The sequence below is a fragment of the Podarcis tiliguerta genome (genome assembly GCF_965153285.1).
Source record: "Podarcis tiliguerta genome assembly, chromosome: 8".
NCBI classification, from domain to species: Eukaryota; Metazoa; Chordata; class Lepidosauria; order Squamata; family Lacertidae; genus Podarcis; species Podarcis tiliguerta.
In genome coordinates, this window is record NC_139541.1 from 51,373,137 (window position 1) to 51,396,171 (window position 23,035).

The 23,035-nt window shown below is 44.6% G+C and overlaps 1 protein-coding gene across 5 annotated transcripts in view; it reads right to left on the reverse strand.

The window, feature by feature from the left end:
• KCTD15 (potassium channel tetramerization domain containing 15) overlaps positions 1-23,035 on the reverse strand; it is a 68,785-nt gene that overhangs the window by 44,323 nt on the left and 1,427 nt on the right. Inside the window, exons 1-2 of one of the 5 annotated variants that reach the window (XM_083452974.1) lie at positions 22,536-22,596; positions 16,371-16,549 (exon numbers count right to left, since the gene is read on the reverse strand). In XM_083452974.1, coding sequence (XP_083309100.1) covers positions 16,371-16,549; positions 22,536-22,538 — 182 coding nt within the window. In that variant the 5' untranslated portion in view covers positions 22,539-22,596. The other 4 variants (XM_083452976.1, XM_083452973.1, XM_083452972.1 and 1 more) reach the window with 4 other exon arrangements.

Consider the following 23,035-nt stretch of genomic DNA (forward strand, 5'->3'; position numbering starts at 1 on the left):
AAAGACCTCAGCCTGGGGGTAGTGGTGTTGGCACAGCAAAAGCTGCCCTTTGAAATCCAGGAGGAGCTGCAGAGGAAAAGAGAAGTTGATCCCATTGACAGTGGCTACCTCCTGCTGCCTACAAAGCTCAGGAGGCCCAGAAGGGCAGCAACCAGGCATGGATGTGGCAGTAGTGCAGACCTCTGGAAACTTCCAGCCACAGGCACCAGCCTCCTGGGCCAGGATGACGACACATCAGGAACGAAGGACCAGTTGACTAAGCAGCATCAGCCCCTCTCTTCCTGCAAGCCCTTGCCCATCTGCCAGAAAAAGGGAGAGGAAAGCGCCCCTATCCCCAGTGCTCAAGTCCTGCTGAATACAATGGAATTTCCTTCTGAGTAAATTGTCTGCAATGGAAGCTAGCCATTTTTGTGGCCTTATCTACAGCAGCTGTCACAAACTGGTGCCCTCTGGCTGTGTGGAGGGCACCAGGTTGGGGAAGTCTGATTTGCAAGGCTGCCTTAGAAGCCACAATCCCAGGCCTCAAATCTGCAGTCTAGAAAACCAGTTCCACAGCGAAACGCACGAGTCTGACAGTGCGACCTTATTGCCAAAATAATATAAATCTGAAACCGAGCCACGTTACCTTTCTCTGACCTTTGAACAGCAGAAACTCAAAATCCAATGCACTGTGATGTGCCTGTCTCTCTCTCCCCCCCCCCCCCCGCCAACTGGGTTTAAACAAATGGTGTGTGAGTGTGTGTGAAATCACATGTTTGTTATGATGGCTAAGCTGGTCTCTTCTCGCTTCTCCAGAGGCCCTCATTCCACTGATTTCCTTGTGTTGCAGCACGGAGCAAGGGCGGCCATCTTTGGCCCCGGGGGCAGGAATTGCTCCATTCAGCACAGCCTGCCTTTGCAGCACTCAAATTGTCCTAATCTCATGCTTTTAACTCTGCACTTAACAGGGTGGGTTTTTTGTCATTTAATTTGTCTTCATATTTCTGGAGTTCTCAGATACTAATTGCACAGGTATATACGTTACCTAAGTATTTCCAGGTGATGCTACTAAGCAACTGAAATAGAACGTGTGTTGTTGTTTTTTTAATAACAAAATTTGAGGTTTTCTGTATTTCCCCTTCTACCCTTTTGCCTAACTGCCTGCCCACCCCTCCCATGTTTTGTTCCTATTGTCCTCTAGGAAACTCTTTACATCGCTGACCTTTACATGAGAACTCCCTAAAGGCTTTCTCCCTCAACTTGAATTGGATCGAGTCCTCCACAGCCCCTTCTCTATTGAAACAGAACATGGCTTCCTCAAGAAAAGCACATTCTAAGAAACAGGAGTTGTGCGTGTATGTGTGAGAGATGCATCACGATTTAAAAATGAAAAATAAAGCCTTTCAACTTAAACTTGTTACACCGCGCTGCAATCAAGACTCGGAAAGCTGGCTGCCGTGGCTGCCGAGGTTTCCAAGTCCCTCCCGTCCCATTCGCAGGCTACAGATTGGTTTAAAAAACATTAGGAATATGTGATAATAAAACAGCAACACAAACACAGAGCATGTCTGCAATTATTTAGCAACTGCCACCAGTGAATTTATCCACCTAGATAAATTATCATATGTGTGAGAGTGTGTTCGTAATATGCGCTGAGTTGTTTGTGGGGTTTGGGTTTTTTATTTTTTATTTAAAAATGTCGCCTTTGATGCTGCTAGAGCCTTCGCAGGTTTTTTCTCTCTCTCAGAGCAATCACAGTCTGTCATGTAAATCTCCACCCAGGTGTCAATGTGTAATATGGCCTCTTTTGTGTTAGGAAGGGTGAAAACATGAATGAGAAACCCAGAGGAGACGGCTCCGAGACACCAACGCTCTGATGTGTTGCCTTGTAAAACACAGCATTAGCCTGGCAACTCTGGAACGACACTCTTGGGAGAGTTGAGCTCAGAGAGAGGCCAGAACTAGGACTTGGAACCTCTTTGTGCGCACCACTGAAATGAATGGTACCTGGATAATGAATGTGCACAAGTTTAGCAAGGGAGGAATGAATGGGACCCTCTTGTGAACATAGGAAGTTGCCTTAAAAGGAGTCTGATGCTTGGGCCTCCCAGCTCAGCGTTGTCTACGCAGGTGGGCAGCAGCTCTCCAGTGGTTCAGAAAAAGAAGCCTTCCCAGCCATACCTAGAGATGCTGCCAGAGGCTGGACCTCAAACATTCTGTATGCAAAGCAGGTGCTCTACCATTAAGCTACAGCCCTTCCCCAGGTAATCTCCACTCATTTCCATGGGGTTTGCTTAGGTGTGGGCTCCTGGTGGCCTGGATGATGCCTCAAGCGGAATGGAGCTCATTCATTTTAACTAGATCCTTGTGGAAAGCATGGTGAAACCCCCTTCCCCCTAGATGTGATACTGCTTTTTAAAGCAAAGGTCTTCAAACCATAGTACGGGGTGGCAGGGGGACCCTGGGCTTCCTCAGAAACTTATGAGGGTCTCCTGGATTCTACAGTTGCAGAAAGCTTGCAGAATGTTGACGCACCTTCAGTTCAGACTGGGGAGCATGATACCTTGTGCAAACCAAATGTGTGTTCTAGAATAGAGGTAGCTGGATTTAGAGAAAGACAACATGGCTCCAGAGGTACAGTTGCCCAGGTGTGTGTTTCTGCAGCAGGCTCCCTGTCTCCAGCATCCTAGTGCCACTCAATCAGCATGAAAGGGGTGCTTTTTAGCCACGAATAACTCTTCTCACCCTTTGTGCTGATTGGAGGCACTCAAGGTGAAAGCAGATGCATCAGCTGCTGAGGATGGTCTACTAGGGCCACTCTGGAGAAGTACACCGAGGAGGAAAGCTATGTATGCTCCAACACGGAGCATTTAGGAACACTAAAAACACAAGGGCTTCAGATTCAAGAAAATAGTGTGCAAATTCTGTAAAGTACAAAGGGACTTCAAGGAAAACACAACTTAAGTCGCTCCGAAGTTAGATATGGGAGGACTCCAAAACATTTGCTTATGTACATGCACAGAAAATAGTAATCTAGCTGAGTGGCCACACATGGAGATCTACGTTGACCACTGCAATGCACCCCAAATTATTACTATTGTATAATCTTAGAAGGTTGTCTCATCTTGTCTGCAGACATCTTTGTAACACAGAATTGGTCTGCCAATGGGTCTGGTGCTTGAAGCCAGCTCCCCATAGAGCACATCCTTGGGGAGCCTGCCATCTTCCATTCTGTAGACATGGAGAAGCCAGCGTCTCTATTGTCTCCCAAGACAGATAAGACAACAACGAGAAGATTGTATAATCTTAGAAGCGGGTGTGGTTATGAGGGTGTGGGGATGTGACTATCACAAAGGGACTCTGCACTGTTGAATCTTCCACTACATGGCTGCATGATGCCTCGTCCCCATTCCATCTGCAGAAGCCAAGTGGACTGGGAGTTAACTCTTACTTCAACTGCTGGTGATAGGACAGCTTTTTGCACTACATCTGAGGACATCAGGATAACACAGGGGCAGAACAAGGGCAGTCTGCACGTAACAGCACATACAGCTCTGACCCCCTTCAAAGGGAAACAGCCACAGGTGGGACCAGCACAGGAAGAATGCCTGGGCAGGGGGGGCTACCGCTTCCGTCCCCTTCATACCCAGAGGCAGTAACCTCAATGCACCTAGTGGTAGGACCCATCCTAACCCTAGAAACCTCTGCACCCCATCCATGGTCCTACAGCAGACCCATTTACATGGCTGACAGGTAAATGGAGAAAATGTCTCCCAAAGGTAGAAACCTTGAGAGCCACCACTTTACATAAGGAAAGCAGAAATGTTGAAATTTCAGCTCTGGTGTTTTATGTTACAATTATTATTATTTATGTAGCACGTAATAATAATAATAATTATTATTATTATAAAAGAACGCAAAGACACACACAAAAATGTAACAGAGGAAAAAGTAATACAGAGTTGTAGCTTAAAGGAATAACCAATGTAGCAAATTACAATCTTTCCATGGCACTTTTGAGAGCTCAAGGTGGTTCGTGCCCTTTATCTAGGTAAAACTTGAAAACAATCTTGTAAGGCAGATCCATATTATCATCTCCACCTTGGACATGAGGGTAGATTTAGCTATGGCTCAACTAAGATCATCTTGGGAATTTCACATTAAACCATAGCTGAAAACAAACTATTAGTTGATCGTGAATGAGCAGTGCGCTGGTGCAGGCTGCTCAAAAGTTCCCACAGTGCTGCTCCCCTGCTGCCGCCGCCATACTACACACAAAACAAACCTTATTCTGCTGTCCAAACCCGGGCTTGTGCTTTGCTTGGATGAAACAATGAACGGCAAGCTGAGAACAAACTCTGTGGTTTATTTGGAGTGACACAAACCACAAGCCTGGATGACACAACATGCCAGATTGTGGCTTGTTTCATCCACCGCACAGCAGCAACTGAGGAGACGTGCTGTGGGAGCTTCTGAGCAGCGCATATCAGTACGCTCCCCCTTCACATTAAATCATAGCTTGTTTTAAACCATGGTTTAACGTGATGTGTGAAGTAGGCCAGAATGTTGACTGATGGGTAAGAACGTAGGGAGGAGCCTGCCAGATTAGGCCAGTGGCCCATCTAGTCCAGCATCCTGTTCTCACAGTGGCCAACCAGATCACTGAGGGAAGCCCAAAAGCAGGATGTGAGCACAATAGTACTTCCTCTTCCTGTAGTTTCCAGCAACAGGTTTTCAGAAGCATTTACTGCCTCCGGCTGTGGGGACAGAGCACAGCTATCGTGGCTAGTAGCTGTTGATAGCCTCCTCCTCCACTTGTATTGGTGGCCAGCACTGCCTCCTGTGGGAGGCAGTTCCGTAGTTTTAACTCTTCATTGAATGAAGTAGTACTTTCTTTCATCTGCCACGAATCTTCCACCAGATTCTTAGTTTCTGGTGTTCTGACACACACATGCGGTTGAATCGGGAGAAGCGATGGCTTGGACCAGAGGTTTAAACTTGTGGGCCCCCAGTTGTCCTTCGTGCTGAGCAGTGGCTAGATGGAGTCTAACAACATCTGGATGAGCAGTGGTCCCTTACGATGGTAAGCTTGGCATTCTTGACATGAAAAGTAGCTTCACTTGCTATTAATGCAATGGAACTAGCTTCTTTAAAAATCTGGTCAAACCAGCCAAACTGTGCTTTGATTGTGACACAATTAATTCATTCCTGGCGAAGTATGATAAGGCAACCTGGCGTGTTTTGGCAAAACAGCCTGACAAAGATGGTACGTTATGGGGAACAGACTGAGGGATGGAACTGTTCATTCACATCCAAAATATGTTTTGAATATTCCAGAGCCATCAATTATGGGTTACTAGGCAGTACACCCTCTTCCTCTAGAGTAGCTCACTCTCAAGTTTGAGGAAATTAGCAAAAACCTGTTTGGGAACATGATTTTATTTAATTAATTTATATACCTCCCTTCATGTGAAGATCTCAGAGCAGTTCATAACTGGAGACTGCTGTTTTTGCTCTTTACTGCCTATTTATTAATTGCTCTGTTTTACTGAATTGTGGTTCTATTTCCATATATTTTCAGAAATTTGACTCCTCCTCCCCTTCACCTCCAAATCCCAGAAGATTGGGTTAATTTTCAGGGTATGATGGACTAAATATGTGAGGTTGGTTAGGGGAATTTCATCCTGATATGCCAAGTGGTAGTGCCTTTATGCTGTATGATCTAATAACAGGTAACAACTGGAAGATCTGATTAACAGAAATCAGGTAAAATGGAGAAAGGCCCTCAGCACTCTAAATATTATATTTCCAGCAAACATCTGACAATAACATTGAGATTTGCAACAATAATAACATTGAGATTATGGACTAACTAACATCTCTGAAGGCATTATGAATGGATCAATAAAGTATAAGGGGCCAATTGCCTGTGCTTTATAAATCATTATGAGAGGCAGAAGATACAGAAAACAGAACGAAGCAGATGCGAGAGGGAAGTCCGATTTCTTGCTGCAATCCTGCATGCACACTGCTGGAAATAAGCTGCACTGTGCAGAGTGGGAGTTACTTTTCAGTAAACATGCATAGGGTCACACTGGGGCTGGGCAACCATTACAGGATAGGTGCCCATCACAGTAAACCATTAGTGCCCATCACAGTAAACTGTGGTCAATGGGATACACCAAACACAGAGATCCTTTCCAAGAGCAACAATTTGCTCAGATAAATCATGACTGGCAAGCCAAGTATAAACCTTGGCTTAATGTTGTGGTTTGGCCGAAGAAAAACAAAGCACAACCCCTGGTTCAGATGTAATGCTAAGCCAGGAGTCATAGTCTGTCGCTCTGATGGTAAACTGCTAACCATTGTTTACCGTGACGTAAAAATGCTGTCTTTGTACGAAAGGTAATACATGTAAGATTTAATGTTGTTAGCAGTTATTGTTCTTTAAAACTCCTGTTATTTATTATTATTACTAACTTAGCTCGCCGTTCGCTTTCAGGCTGATGAATTCTTTAAAAATAGAATTTCATGAGTTTGCCATTTAGAGGGATTAGGGAATGACTGGGTTGTATCTACAGCCAGGCCTACTCAGGGTAGATCCATTGAAAGCAACGGACATGAATAAGCAGCAGGTCTACCCTGAGTATAACATAGCTGCATACAGCCCTACATTATAATTTATTATACATTGCCTTTGTTGTGCACAATGCCTGACAGAGTACACAAGTAAGGTCCCAACTCCAAGGGGCCTACAATCTAAAATTTGACACAAGGGAAACCATAGAGAAAGGAGAGAGAGGTGGATATAGAGGTAATGAAGGGAAGGACGGGCAATTATTTCAGTTACGCATGCTTAAAAAATATTAAATACTAAATAAAATTATTGGACGTAAAACACCTTTCAAGACCATCTCTTTTAAGGGTTTTGATAAATCCAAAAACCCAAGATTTACTTGGGACTTTAACTGGAAAGATAATTTCCTGTCCTATGCAAGTTTACTTGTAAGTAAGACCCAAGGAGCTCAGTAAGAGTTATTCCTGGATGAGTATATATAAGGACTGCAGCTACAGGCAATGCATCTGTCCCCAGTGGGGAAAATAAAAATCCCACTCAACTCAGCAGGGCTTAATTACAAGTAGTTCAGGCTGGATATTTTTAACTGTCAAGGCACTCTAACTGAAATTTAGGTTATAATGGAGATGGCGAGCAATGTAGGTGGGGATGCGGGAGGAAAGTTAAGTGCCCTGGACCTGGATCAAGACCTGCATATATTCCAGCTTTACTTCCCAGAGGGCTTTTTCCTTATTGCCCAATTAAGTGCATGTGCGTAAGAACTTAAAAAGTTAGGAGAATCCCTCCCACCTTATTTCTTCAAACAGACGCCTTCACCAACCACATAGGAACCTTAAGCATTGTTACCTTTCTTTCAGTCTGCAAAAGCTGGTGATCATTGAATCGTAGAGTGAGAAGGGGCCTCCTGGGTCACCTGGTCCAACCCCCTGCAATGTAGGAATCACACCTGAAGATTCCCTGACAGATGGCCACCCAACCTCTGCTTAAAAACCTCCGATGAAGGAGAGTCCACTGCCTTCTGAAGGAGTCCGTTCCACTGTTGAACAGCTCTGACGGCCAGAAAGTTCTTCCTACACTTTAGTAAAAAAAATCTCCTTTCTTGTCATTTAAACCCACTGTAGGTCTCAATGAAAATGAGTTGGCTTCCATCTTGGTCATGAAAGGTGTTGCTCAGAAGCTTAGTCTCTGTGACATTTTAAATATCCTCTAGCAACTACATATTTATCTGGGAAGGTGAACCAAGCCAAGGTTTAGAGGACACAGGCAAGACCATTCTTTAAAATGAGTGTGGGGAGCCACTGGTCCTCTTGCTGTTACTGAACTTAGTGCCCATCAACCTCAGCAAGGACAGCCAAGGATGATGGGAGTTGTAGTCCAACAACATCTGGAGGTCCAAAGGTTCCCTACATCTGCTTCTGCGTTATTAACAGGAGTGACTCTCGTCTGTTGTGCCAAGAGGTATGAGAAAACCTCAGGATAAGCTGAGGTCTCCCTCCCTCCTGATACAAAGCCAGCCAAAGTGTGTATCTGCTAACTGGCTGTCATAGAGCTCTGGCGGAGAACAGAAGAAGAGCCTGCTGGGTCAGGTAAATGCCCCATCTATTCCAGCATCCTGTTCTCACAGTGGCCAACCTGTGAGGAATGTGAAAGGATTCAAGCTCAAGAAACCTCTCCCTGTCCTGTGGTTTCCAGCAACTGGTATTCAGGAGCATTGTTGCTTCCTAAGAGAAGATGCTTGCCTGAAGACCCTATTTGCATACCACACACCTTTGTGATCACCACCCATGAGAAGCCTGAAGTCCTGCAAGTCCTCTCCCTCTCCACCCCTGTTCTAGGAAAACCCCTTCTCTCGTATTTCCAAACTCTGGAGGACCAAACCCCAAACATAAAACCATGTTGGGTCCTTCTAAACCGCAAGCAGTTTGTTTGTTTGTTTGTTTACAGTGGTACCTCGGGTTAAGAACTTAATTTGTTCTGGGGGTCCGTTCTTAACCTGAAACTGTTCTTAACCTGAAGCACCACTTCAACTAATGGGGCCTCCTGCTGCTGCCACTGCGTGATTTCTGTTCTCATCCTGAAGCAAAGTTCTTAACCAGAGGTACTATTTCTCGGTTAGCGGAGTCTGTAACCTGAAGCGTCTGTAACCCGAGGTACCATGAGGGCATTTATGTGTCACCTTCCCCCCTCCAAAGTGTGCAGGGTGGTGTACATGATTCTCCTCCTCCTCATTTAATCCCCACAGCAACCCTACGAGGTAGGTTAAGCTGAGAGACAGTGACTGGCCCAAGGTCAGTCCAGTGAGCTTCATAGCTGAGTGGGGATTTGAACCCTGGTCTCCCTAGTCCCACACTCTAACCACTACACCATACTGGCTTTGCTCCACCTCCCTGCACCCCTAATTCTCCTTTGCCCCCCTCAGTGCTTATCAATTTTATACTTAATCAGTTAAGGCTGAAGGGGACCCAGTAAAGAATAGGTTCCTCTCAGCTCCCTGTCACAGAGGAGATTCCTTTGCCTTGAAGTCCAAGTTGGCTCTCACCTTTAGATGATCAGGGCAAGAAGTCAAGAGACTCCTGGTGTATTTTGGCTACCTAATTCTAAGGGAGACTGCTAAGTGGTTCTTCTTATCCTTGCACCTGGGAAGTGTATCAATGCCTCTATGAGCCACTGAAAGAGGATACAGACATATGCTCCCCTCTGGAATAGGCAAAATCTCTGGCTCTTCCTCTCTCACCTGCTCCTAACCCATTCTTTACCTCTCGGTCTACGTCACTAATGAGATTTCCCACACTACCCTGGTTAGATGGCACTTTGCACCTAGAACGTTTTCACTTCTCCAATTTGCTGGCTTTTATGTCCACTGTACATTTCCCCTCCTCTTCCTTATTTGGCTAAAGAGTCACTGGTCTCTCCTTTTGAATTATCCTAAAATCGCTGCTCCTTCTCCATTCTTTCTCTCTCACCTCTTGCTTATTAACTTCAAGCACCCCTGCCTCTGGAGTTTTAACGACAGAGCTGCCGATAGAGCTGCTGATTGGGTTCAATGCTCTGTATGCATTACTATTTTTATTGCATTGGTTATTGTTATGATCATCATTAAGAATATATTTTCGTTGCATTACTCCAAAATGACTCAAAGCAACGTACAATCACAACAGAAATATTAGCAATTAATATTAAAAGCCTAAAAAATCCAAACAAACACATCTATACAAACAAAAGGCAGGTCTAGAAGATCCTGTCCCACCAAAAAAGACCACATTCACATAAAAGCCTCTTCATCTAAGTGCCAAAACAAACGCCCAGGTAAACAGGGAGGTTTTTGCCTAGTGCCTAAACTAGACAGAGGGCACAAGGAGAGCCTCCCTACGGAAAGCATTCTACAAGAGGGGAGTCAAGACTGAGAAGGTGCTTTATACCAGGGGTGGGGAACCTAGAATCATAGAATCATAGAGTTGGAAGAGACCACAAGGGCCATCGAGTCCAACCCCCTGCCAAGCAGGAACCACCATCAGACCACTCCTGACATATGGTTGTCAAGCCTCTGCTTAAAGACCTCCAAAGAAGGAGACTCCACCACACTCCTTGGCAGCAAATTCCACTGTCGAACAGCTCTTACTGTCAGGAAGTTCTTCCTAATGTTTAGGTGGAATCTTCTTTCTTGTAGTTTGGATCCATTGCTCCGTGTCCGCTTCTCTGGAGCAGCAGAAAACAACCTTTCTCCCTCCTCTAGGTGACATCCTTTTATATATTTGAACATGGCTATCATATCATAACCTGTGGCCCTCCTAACGTTGTTGGATTCCAACTCTCATAAGTTCCAGCCATCATGGTCAAGGGTCAGGGATGGTGGGGCTTGGAAGTCCAGCACGATCTGGATTGCTGGAGGGATCTCATTTTCTCCTCACAGCAACCCTGTGAGGTAGGTTAGGGTGAGAGAGTATGGCTTGCCCATGGATGGATTTGAATGCAGAGCTCGCTGGGACAAGCCCACATCCAACCCGACACGAGGGTAAGAAGTGTGACCTGCCTTGAAGGTTTGTTTCCTGAGATAACGTTATCTCACAAACATCCTAAGAGATTATTATTTTATTTATTTATTTCATAAAAATTTATACACTGCTTAATGGAGGGGGTGGTGGTTAACCATCAAAGCAGCAGCTTACAAAAAAAGAAGAGATAAAACAATAAAATAATCAATAAGAAAAACTAACAGCAGTAATTAAAAACTTTCAAGAAGCTAAGATTACAACAGACTAAAAAAGACTGGCGCTTGCATCAACTTTCTCAACACCTCCGTAGGCTTCTCTAAATGAAAAAGCTTTTAGCAGGTCATGACAAGAGTACATTAAAGCACTTGCTTGATGTTAATAGGCAGGGAGTTCCAACGTCTTTACAAATGCGGAATGGGTATTTTGTGGCACCTATATCAGTTCCAGTACAACTTCTTGAAGAGGTTAATTGGGAACATATGGGGTAAGGCGATGTCGTAGGTATCGTGTGAGAAAGATTCATCCTTCATCGTTTAGCTCCAAATAACAAAAGCAAAGTACAGAGTGGGTAACGTGCAACATATTTTGCTAATGTATCAAGAGAACAAAGGAAGTACACAAACCACCTCTGAACTTCTATGAACTCTTAGGTTGCTACGCTTAGTGCAAACATCAAATTACATTGTCAGTAAGTCTGCTACTTAGCCATCATGCGAATACAGGAAGGGAGTATCAGTGCCCTGTGATTCCCTCCTAAACCTCCCTCCCTCTACTCAAAAACTGGGCCCAGTTCCCACTTTGGAACCAAGAAAAAAAAGGGGGGCCCTCTAGGGAAGTATCAGTGGAAGGGTTAAGCTCCCCCTGCACTGCCACCACCAATTTGGCCCTGCAAATGCCCTTCCTGCTGCTAACCATGAATATTAAGATACAGGGTCCTGCTAAGGCGTGTCATTTTAGGGGATGAAATTTAATTTTTGCAAATTTCTTCAGTGAGGAGTCTGGCTATTCAAATCTGCTATTATTTTTGTGATTGGACAACATTTAGCTTGGTAAATCTATGTTTGATTGAAAAGCATATTAACTGCTCTTGGAAAACCAAAGCATTTTCATGATACCTTTTGAAAATGTCAGGTAATGCTAAATGATAACATAACATAACATAAAACATAACATAACATAACATAACATAACATAACATAACATAACATTGCAAGTTCTTGGCTATCATTTTTAATGATTTCTATGCAATTTTACACACATTTTACTTATCAAGCAAAGCTAAATTAAAATTAATGTAATAAAAATATCTTTTGAATTCCCAAGTCATATTACAACTTTTTAGAACCCCTCGTTTTTGGAATTTGAAAGTTGAAAAATTCAGCATGCCCTAGGTCCCGCTCCCTGTTGCCGTTTGTTTGACTGTGATATTCAGACAAACAGATCATCCTCTTTGACTGGTCCTCTCCCAGAGGTTTGTACTGTAAACTTATTAGTTGAGATTCTTTCATTGCAAGGGGTTGGACTAGATGATTCTTGGGATTCCCTTCCAACTCTACAATTCTATGATTCACCAAACCTAAATTAAACTTAGGAATTAATTTTCCTCACGTCTCATTTTTCCATGTTTCATACTTGTTTCTCTTCAACAATTCCAGTGTGGATAATACTTTAAATATTTCCAGTTGTTATTTTCCCTCCTTTCTTTCTTCTTTCTCCCCGCTCCTGCTTTTTCCTTTAATCATGAAACAGATGTTTGGGGCTGCAGCACTTTCTCTGAACTTCTGCGTACTTAATATCAGCGGCTTCCAAACCTTCTGCCTTCAAGCAATTCTTCCAACATTGGCTTGGCAGCTAATGGACATGGGACTGCATTTTGCCGGGGATTATGGGAATCCCGGAGGCTGCCTTACACTAAATCAGACCATGGGCCCATTAGGCTCAGGACTGACCACACTGACAAGCAACCGCCCTCCAAGAAAACGCCTTCTCCAGCTCTACAGGGAGATGATGGAGGCTGAACCTTGGACCTTCTGTACAACCAAGCATAAGAACACAAGAACATTCCTGCTGATTACGGCTGGCCCATCTACTCTAGTCCAGAATCCTGTTCCTATAGTGGCCAACCAGATGCCTGAGGGAAACCCACAAGATCCCTCTCTCCTCCTGCTGTTTCCAGCTACTGGTATTCAGAGGCATTGATGTCTCCAACTGCAGAGGTAGAGCATAACCATCATGGCTAGTAGCCGTTGGTGGCTCTGTCTTCCATGCATTTGTCTAACCCTGTTAGACAGGGTGGCCATCACTGCCTCCCGAGGGATGGTGGCCATCACTGCCTCCCGAGGGAGCCAGTTCCATAGTTTGCACAGTGTGAGGTTGTACTTTCTTTTCTCTGTCCTTTATCTTCCAACATTCACCTTTGTTGGATGTCTACAAGTCCTTGTGTTATGAGGGAGAAGAACTTTCTCTATCCACTTTCTCAGCGCCATACACAATTTCATAAACCTCTGCCATGTCGCCTTTTCTCTAAACTAAAAAGTCCCAAACACTGCAACCTATCTTTATAAGGGAGTCACTCCATCACCTTTATTTTAATTTTTTTCATTCATTCACCTCCATCATTTGTGGGTTGCCCTTTGAAACTTTTTCAACTCTGCAATATCCTTTTTTCAGTGAGGCATGTGCTTCCATGGAGCTACAGAAGTGTTCCAGAGCACATGTAGAGTTCAGGCAGGGCACAGTTGGCCCTTACTAGCACCATGAATTAAAAGCATGTCCTGCAATACACCCCACATCCCTACTACCCTTAAGTACAACTTGGTAGGAGACCAGCCATAGTCGACATGGGCCAAGCTATCATTCTGCTCCCTTCTATCTTCCTGGTCTCCTCGTGGCTGGGAATGATGGGAGTTGTGGTCCAAGGCATCTGGAGGGTGTCAGGTTGACAAAGGCTGCCCTATGAGTCCCACTGAAATGTACTATACATTTCAAACAGCGTCCTATCACTTTAAACAGCAATGGCTTCCCCCCAAAGGATCCTGGGAGATGTAGTTTGTTAAGGTGGCTGAGAGTTGTTGGGAGGCCACCTATTCCTTCTCTCAAAGCTAAAATCCCCAGAGTTCCCTGGGAAGAGGGCCTGATTGTTAAGCCATTCTGGGAACGGTAGCTCTGTGAGGGTTATAGGAGTCTCCTAACAACTCTCAGCACCCTTGACAAACTGTAGTTCCCAGAATTCTCTGGGGGAAGCCGTGACGGTTTAAAGTGATATCACAGCACTTTATGTGTATTATGTGAATGTGGCCACTTATATCAGGAGTGGCTAACCTTTACTGACCCAAGGACCACAACGAGGGCTGGCCAACCCTGAGGGCTGTATGCCTCATTCGCATGCACACACAGATGTGCATACACACATTCAGACGAACACACAATATTCAGACCCCAGCACTCTTTTGCTAATTAGCAAAGAAGAAGAATGGAGTTCAGCGGTGGAAGGAAGTCCTTGCTTTACCTTTCCTCCCTCTTCTGAGGCTCCACCATCTTGGGAAACAGAAAGGAGCCCTTCTTCCTAAGACAATAGCAGCACCCCAGAGGGAGAAAAAGGCCCCCTTTAAAGGTAAAAAGGGGCAACTGATTTAGAGACTTGAGGTGTTTTGGACACCCAAGAAAGCCCAACAGCTAGCAAAGGGTGAGGAAGAAGAGCAAGCTGAACACAGATTAACAACAAAAATAAAATTCTTTTCTTTGCAAAAAAGGCAAATGTGGGAGGCACATTTGTAGGGGGCAGATATGACCTGTGGGTCTGCTACCCCCATACAGAAAAGTTTTTGAAGAACCCAGTTTGAAAGCCTCGCAACCCAAATCTCTCACTTGCGTTGTTATACTAAACATATTTATGCACTGGGCTGATGCTGTCGCAATAAACTTCAAATCAGCACCTTCAAATAAACATCCCCTTAGAAATCAGACGGTGGGGAAGAGTAATTAATCATCTTCGTAGTTTAAATGATAAATATTTCAGGCCATGATTCTTTCCTAAAGGTCATTAAAGTATTCCACTCCATCTACCCCGGAACGAAATCGCAGCCCTAGTGCAGGCTATCTCTATTTTGGGTTTAGAGGTTTGCCAGAATCAATGCAAAAAACTCAAATTCAAAAAGAAATTGCACAAAAAAATTGAACACTTTATCCTTTTGAGGAGAAATCATATTTCCATATTGTAGAAGTAATGGTCATGTATTATACATGCATTATCTCGCAGCCAGACTTTAACTGCTTAGGCAGAGACGGGGTACCTGTGCCCCTTCAAATGTTGTTGGGACTCCAGTTCCCATCAGCCCCAGCCAGCATAGCCAATAGCCACAGATGATGGGAGTTGTAGCCCAACAAGACCTGCACTGAGGGGTTCCAACACATTACGCACCAAAACAAACCCATGTTTGCTACCAAGTGTACTCTTGATAGTGATAGGGAAGCTGCAGACAACCCTGGCCCTCTGAGCAGTGAACCTATGTGATCTACGTTAGCAATCATGTGCCTGTCTCACCCATACGCTGCATGTTTAGGTGCACACTTATAATGTGTGAAGCAGAACCTCTGACAGTCGAAGGCAAACATGGAGTCAGATCGACAGACCCAGGAAGACATTCACTGGAAAGTTCTTGCACAATGAACCTACAAAAAGCAATTAAGGGTTTTCTCAACAGCGCAGAAACCATGCACTGGGCTTGTGTAGGAATCTTTCTAACAGATTTATCCCTCAGTCTGCAGACCTGGTACCAATTTTGAGACCTGAAGGAGCTTCTTTTATAATGAGAGATTTGAAAGTTTTGCATATGTAGCTTCCTCTCTTTTCAACTGTGAGTCTCTGAATCATTATAGAGCATGAACCAAGCCTCTCTTAATTGCCATTACATCACACAATCGGATCAGTGAAGCCGACATATTCTGATGCACATAAAAATCAAATCCCATCCATCATTCAGGTTTTTTGGGGGGACCCCTAAAACTTAATCTAAACACCTTCCCAGGACAGCCTCTTCCCCAGAAACTCAGCATCTTGACAACAAGCTATACAAGATAAGTGGGTCTTTAGCATCTAACCGCTAGAATGGTACACAACTCAGATATGTGCAGCAACAAACTTATGCGCAGCTTCGAATAAGATGTTTGCCCTGAAAGGCACCAGCAAACACTACAATGCTGCACGTTTGTTTATTAATTTCTTTCGGACTTGTGTGTCTGTAGGAAAGTGCTTAGATGCAAAGATTGCACCTAAATGGGACTTATTCCCAAATAAACTGGAAGAACCAAGAAATGACAATGCAGTGGAGAAACGTCAACAAATTCGCATATGAATACAATTTCTTTCAGCTGCACTTCCTTTTTTCTGTTTCTGAGCTCAGGATTACTGCAGATGAAACAGACTTGCAAATTAAGCTCCATCGAAACAATTTCAAAACAAAAGTGACTGGAGAACAAGCGAGCAAATTCCCACCGGTGACAAATTCACTGAAAAGGCACAACCGGAAAACTCTTTGGGGATGCCAAGAGTGTGCACACACCTGGGTTAAAATCACCTTTCAACGGGCACATTTATTTAGCTACAAAGCAGGGGTACTGGCAAAGGCAGACAGCAATCGCAACAGGTGCTTCAAACACAACGTTGCAAGACAGAAGGCGGGGAATGTATCGGAGGGTTCAATCTGGAAACAGCACAAGCACTTCGCAGTTTCCGATTCTACTCGTCTTACGGCTGAATTCGTGCTATCAAAGAGCGTTAAGTTCCATGCGTTGGACGCTGCCAGGAAAAGTGTTGACCTTACCTGGAATCTGGGTACTTTGTCAAGGTGGCCAGGCTACTGGTGTACATGTGTCCTCCTACATCAATGTGCACGGGGGCGTTGGATTTGGTGAGCTGAGCTGGGAGAGGGATTCCTTGGGCAGCCAATGGAGAAACCGGAGACCGTGTTAAAGACAGCCGGGACATCGCTCTGCCTTCCTCCTAGAAGCCCCCGACAGAAAAAAGAGAAGAAGAAAAATCCTCTTAAGCACAGCTGTGCTTTACCTTGATTCCAATGAGATCACAGATCTAATAAGATCATTTTTGCATCTGCCTGATCACATATTCAGCTAACAAATTATTGCCACCTTCGTAATTAAGTGTATTTGCATCATACTCTTCAAAGGACCAGCGGGCAAAGAGAAAAGATGCTTATTAGCAATAAGAAATCAAGCGGGGTGGGGGGGATCTTTTTCAAGGTGTCAGCCTCAAGGGGCATAAAACAAACTGCAAAATTCTAATTAAAGGTCGCGGGCTTATGTGTTAGATGTGAAATATCCCCTGACAAACGAATAACCAATTTGTGAATTGGGATTCAGGGGTTTTTGCAAGTTTGTCTCAGTAACGAGACACCTCTAAATTAGTGACTTCCTCAGTACCTAAGGCATTTCATTTAGACATGTAGTAAAATTCGCATCAAACATAGAACATTTTTTTTTAAAAAAAAACTACCTACACAACACAACTACTAATACCTATTTTTTATCTAGAGGAAAAGCCTTCTAGCTGAAGAGGAGGCTAGAACAAAAAACATCATTTAAAAAGTGACCACTGTTACCCTCTGTATACCATTTCCAAATATCTTGTGTTCTCAGCTGAAGTCATATATTACAGACCTATCTAGGCATACAGACAACAATCCTGTTTATAGTCAGTTCTTTCTTTCTTTCTTTTTTAAAAAAGGAGTTTAAACTCAAAACTTTCTTTCCATAAATTTATTCACTAAAATTCAGATTTCTATGAAAATGTCAAGAAATTTGATTGCCCTCAGCCTTCGAGAAAATAACAATCAGATTTTAAACTTTGACAGACAGTAGGTACTTCAGTTTGCTTTAATGCTTAGAAGCTATTCCGACTCGTAAGTGGTATATAAATTAATAAATAATAATCTGGATAAAACAATACTGTCGCACATACAGGCAACCAACACGAAATCTTGCAAGGCATTCCAAGTGGCACAGCCTATAAACTTCATTTCTAAACACACACCCCCGCCCACTCATTACAGCAAAATATGCCAAATATTACAGCTATGAAACATTTCAGAGAATAATTTAATTGACTTGGTATTTTTATTTGCAGTCACAACACAGAGCATTTATATTCTGCTAACATCCGACAGGCACACCCTATGCAATATTTCACAGTGAATTTCCATTTCTTACAGACTCCTTTGACCGTACTTCTCAGAATCCAAAGTCTCCCTTTTTAACATCATCGCAACAATACGACTAGCTTGGACAAAATCACCCCAACAGGCAGCAAACATTTGCTTTTCTGAATTGCATAGAAACTGATTGAAAAGTAATTTTGGGACATCGGTACAAAGAATATAAACACGTTTAATTGACTGTTTTGCCACTCTGCCACCAGAAATACATCACCCCATTACGGATCCACATCCTTCTCTGTCTTGACACGCAGGAGTGCAGAACGGACATCTAACCTGAGCGCTACCCCAAAGATTAGTGCTGTCCCAGAAACTTCAGCCAGTTGGCAGGAAATTATCATTAGCATTTTGACAATAGCACCACCTTCAAGGAGAGGGGCTGAATTCTTTAAAAGAGCAAATGTCTCTTGGTTCTTGCCCTGAGCCATCTTAAGCAAATATTTCACATCATCAACGGAACTACTTGCTTTCAACAAATAATTTCAGAGTGTCAGCCCCATTGTCTTCTGCCATTTCTTCCTGCTTGTAGGTGCCCCATCTCCCCAGATGCCTACAAATTCTCCCAACACCAAAGAACACAATAAGCTCTTATACGTACTAGATTCCTGGGTTTAAATTTTTGGGGGTCTCCAGCTAGAAGCTTGATGTCAGCGCTGCCTGTCTTTGTTCTGACCCCAGCTAGCCTATTATCCCCTAATAATAGTGTTAGAGGAGCTGCCTAGGAAGTCCCTATAACTAAAGGCAGCAATTTCCTTCGTGAATAATCACCGTTCTGCCTTCTTCCTCCTTCAGAATGAAATCTTAGCACAGAGAAAGCCCTTCAATTCTTACTTTGCAATGGTTTTATCTTGCAATAGAGACTTCTGGCAAGAAATGACAGCCGCTAGATAAAGGCAGAAGGCGCAGGCTGTTCTGATTTGCAGAAGCAGAATTCCCATTGAATTTACAGAAACAAGAGTATAGTCCAAGTGTTCTAGCTAACCTACAACAGCAACATCTCTGTCTGAGGGTCCCTCATACAAAATATGTCTCCTTGGAATCAAGTTCCACTCTATGAGGCATAACCCTGGTAAGAGGGATTAGGACTGCAGGCTCACAGCTCCATCACAAGCATTTTTACTCAGAAGTAAGTCCATCTGTTTCCAATGGGGCTCACTTTCCAGCTATTTTGCATAGGGCTACAACATTAATTTCTCATCCTGGGTGTCAACTGTGCAATCTAGCAATTTATACTATTCCCTTGCATGGCTTTTTGAATTACCTCTGTGCACTGTTGCTGTCTCTCACTTGTTAGATGCAGAAAAAAATTTATTCAAGTCTGCAGTCCACAAAATTGAGCAGATGCTAATCTAAATCTAATAGGGACCCAGATCTGAATTCAGAGTGGACTAGAAAGATGGGTACGCAGATTACAAAAACACCACCCAGGTGTTTGTTTGTTTTTGTCACAGAAGATGGATATTATGAGCTGAACTGTAAACGTGCAACTGACTCTTTTGCTCTCATTCACTTAAGATGACATTTTTCTCAAGCACTGTATCTACACCATCTAAAAGTATTCAGAGAAAAGGTAAATAGTTTTGTATTTGTATCTAAAGAATGCACTGAAAGAATCAAACTGTCTTTTGGTTTACTGCTTCTGAAATGAACTTTTGACATATTCTGAGGCAGTCTCAAGTGAAAGTTTTTACAGAGTAATTAAGAATTGTGTGTGTGTGTGTAAACTAAGCACACTGCATTAGTTCAAATTATCCCTGTGTGGTTTGTCTACACAGGAAGAGGATCTATGGGAGTTTGCTGAAGGCAGAGACACTGATTCACCGGGAAATTCTCCTGCGCCAGCCCTGCTCGAAATGAATGGGCAGTCTTGCAATGCTCTCATTCAAAAGAAATCTCATTGGATGATGCCAACAACCAACAGACCTGATACCCAAACTGCCTCCATGTTGGTGTGCAGAGTAGCTTTCTAGCATCTCTCACCAGGATCTTCCAAAAGGCAGCTTATTTCTTCCCGCCTTCCTGTGCTAACTGCCTAAGTGCTGCTTGTAAAAACTATTTGCCCGTGGAAAGTGAAATAACCACCATCCTATGCTCATTTACACACAAAATGATTTTGTGTCCCATTGAGCTCACAGTTGTTCCGCTCTCTAGGGGTGATTAAACTAGCTAGGCTGCTACAGCTTGCAATGATTTCACCGAATCGCTTCCCCATGAAGTTGCTTCTTTGCTAAGCTGTTATTTTAACCATAAAAGGTAAACAGAAGGCAGTTGTAAGAGCTCTATTCAACTCCATGCCCAGGGCTATCACCCTGGGGCAGAGAATGCTGAAAGACTGCAGAAATTTCCAGGGTGTTGCCTCTGTCTTCATTCTCTCTCTCACACACACAAGCCTACAGGAATATTATTCATTTAATATACACTCTAGATGCTACAATTTGAAATCCTCCTAAAAAAAAAAAAAAAGACTTCAAAAGTGCAAAATAAGTTTGGGATGGATAAAACTTTCCCTTTTTTGTACATACACACCCTGGGGGGCCATAGTAACCAATACTGCTGATGATTGGGTGGGATTGTGTTTTTTTGGAGGGGAAGGGGAGAAATATATATATCTGTATACCTGAAAGCAACTGCAGAAACTAAAAGGCAAAGCAGGCAAAGGCCAAGGGAGGGAAGGTGAGAGGTTGCAAACAATAGGAAACTACAGCAAATGGTATGCAGGGATTAAAAACAAAACAAAAAAGGGGGAAAGCAGGCAAAGAAAGGAGCTCCAAAAGAAGGAAAAAGTTTAAATCAAGGCACACAGACACTTAAAAGCCTACAGATGGGAAGCCAGACTAATTAAGGATGTAAAAACGCTTTTGTTTCTAAAGTTTATTGTTGCCAGGATAAAAAAAATTAATTGAAACTAATGCTGTTATTCACTCATGCAGTTTAATTCCTTCATGCCCATTTAAGAGATGAAATGAAAACTGCGGGTTTTTAAGAGATGCCTTGAAACAGTGCAATATACTCCCCCCCCACCCCCGCTCTTCTCTGGGATGCAAAAGGGACATCTTCCTTTCAGCCAGCCAGCCGCTTATCAAAAGCTTCAAGTGCATCCAAACTACTCTGTGGCTAAGGACTAGAGTCCAGCAGGAATGTCTGCAGGAGTCCCCCTGGAATGAAGGGGGGCCTGGCACAGCTTCCCTTCCCACCTCCACCCCACTTTCAAGGGAGCTTGTGCAGGAGACCTTCCTGGGCTGCACCCCCTGCCTATATCAGATCAAATCTAAAACCTGCTCTCTGGACCATCCCTTTGTTGGGCTCTCTTGGTCAAAGGCAGGTCTAGGGCAGCATCTGGATATAAGCATTTTTCACAGCACCTTTTCTGCCCCCCCAAAGTCCTTGTCCTCAAGAGCCTTTGGAGAATATTAGTGCTCCCCTCCCTTTTGCAAAAGTCTTTTAACCTTTCCGTAGAAAATGTGCCCGTGGGTTAAGACATAGAAGGCCTGGATACCTTTGTCTGTGCAAAAGATGCTCAGCTCTCCACAGTTGGTAGCCTTTAAAAACCCAGGGATGCAGGGGGTGGAACAACTGCGCAACCAGGGAGTTGACAGCTGAGGTGTAATCTGGTCATTAGGAGTGTGGAAGGGTGCAAGTTCATGGCCTCCTGTCAATATCTGCCTCGGTTTTTTTATGGGAGTAGATGGAGAGTTCAGCCAGAGCTATTGCTAGGAAGTGGCTTCCCTTAAAAATTTCCCAGCTCACTTAAGCACAGAACTTGGTCCAAAAGGTCCTTTCTGTCCCTCCATCCTATGTGTGCACACAAACAAATACAACACACAAGCCTGCACTTTCCTCCGCAGGAAGAAGTTGCACGGGTCCCAGCTGAAACTTCCCTCTGTATTGAAAGTGGCTCACGTGGAGGGCCATCCCATTATGTTGAATGGGCCCCAGGTTAAGTTCTGTATCAGAGAGCAGCCTGGGGGTCTTTAAGACTAAATCTCCGCACAAACTCAAGCAGGCATCCCCATCTACTCGCCAGCGCGCAAGTGGCCCAACACATCCAAACACCCCGCGCCGGTCTCCTTTTTGAGTGCTGGTCAACAGCATTCAGGGAGGCTCGCTCCAAACTTTTGGCTTTGCCAAAGAAAAGCTCCCAGCAGTAGCGGGAAGCAAACAAACAAACAAAAATCAAAGAATAAAATTAAATTAAAAGAGCAACATGGCGCCTTTTCTTCTTTCACAGAAGCAGCAAAGCAGGCAAATGGAAGAGGGAGAGTAGTGTCCCCCCCTCTAGAAAGGGGAGCTCCAGCCCTAGAGCAGGGCTTGGGGAGCCCCGCGCGCGGCGTGTACCGACAGCGCAAACCGACGATCGCCGGCAGTCCTGGGCCAAGCCGGCTCGGCTCGCCGCCCTCTCCTAATCGCTGGCGCCAGACTTTCATTCACAGCCCGCCTGCCTGGGGCTTTGGCTCCCCCTCTCACCCGTTCCCTCCAAGCGCTTTTCCTTCATCATCCTCACCATTTCTTTGGCCTTTTGTGCAGAACCAGCCCCCGGGGAAGGGGGCTTCCTAAAGAAGGGACGCCCCCCTTTTTCCCCCAGCCGAGGAGAAAACGGAAAGCACTAGGAGCGCCAATGTTGCCCCCGCCCCGCACGGCACTCACCCCCAAAGCAGCCGGCAGCCCTTTCTGGCGCCCCTCATCGTCACCCCAACCACCGATCCCCCCCCCCTTCCAAAGCCGCGACGGCTGTCAAGGCGCGCTCGCTCGTGCATGTACCATTCAAACGCCGCGGGGGCCCCAGCGAGCGCCGCGCGCTTCCCTCCACGCCAGCCGCAGCTCCCTTGGCCCGGATCCTTTCCACCTCCACCTCCCCCTTTCCACCCCTCTCCCCGCTTCTCCAGCTTGATGCTAGGAGGGCAGCAGCGAGAGGCGAGCAGCCTCGGGCGAGGGGGCTCCAGCCAAGCTGGCCATCATCGCTGCTGCCTTCTGCCTTTTTTGTCTTTTTTTTTTTTTAACGGGAGAAAAAAAATAATAAAAGGCAAAACTACACACATACGCGCGGCCGCGCGGAACAAGCGCGCGCACGGAGCCATGCGTGCACACGCGTGCACACACACACACACAGGGTGCAAAGGAAGGGTTTGGCTGGAAGTGTCACTGTAGCTTTAAAAAAGGCAGCTGCACACACAGGACCCAAGATCCGAGTTGAGTTGCAAGAACCACTTGGGGAGGGGGGATCCCCTGCTTTGGAAGGCGCGCACGGTGCAAACCAAAGG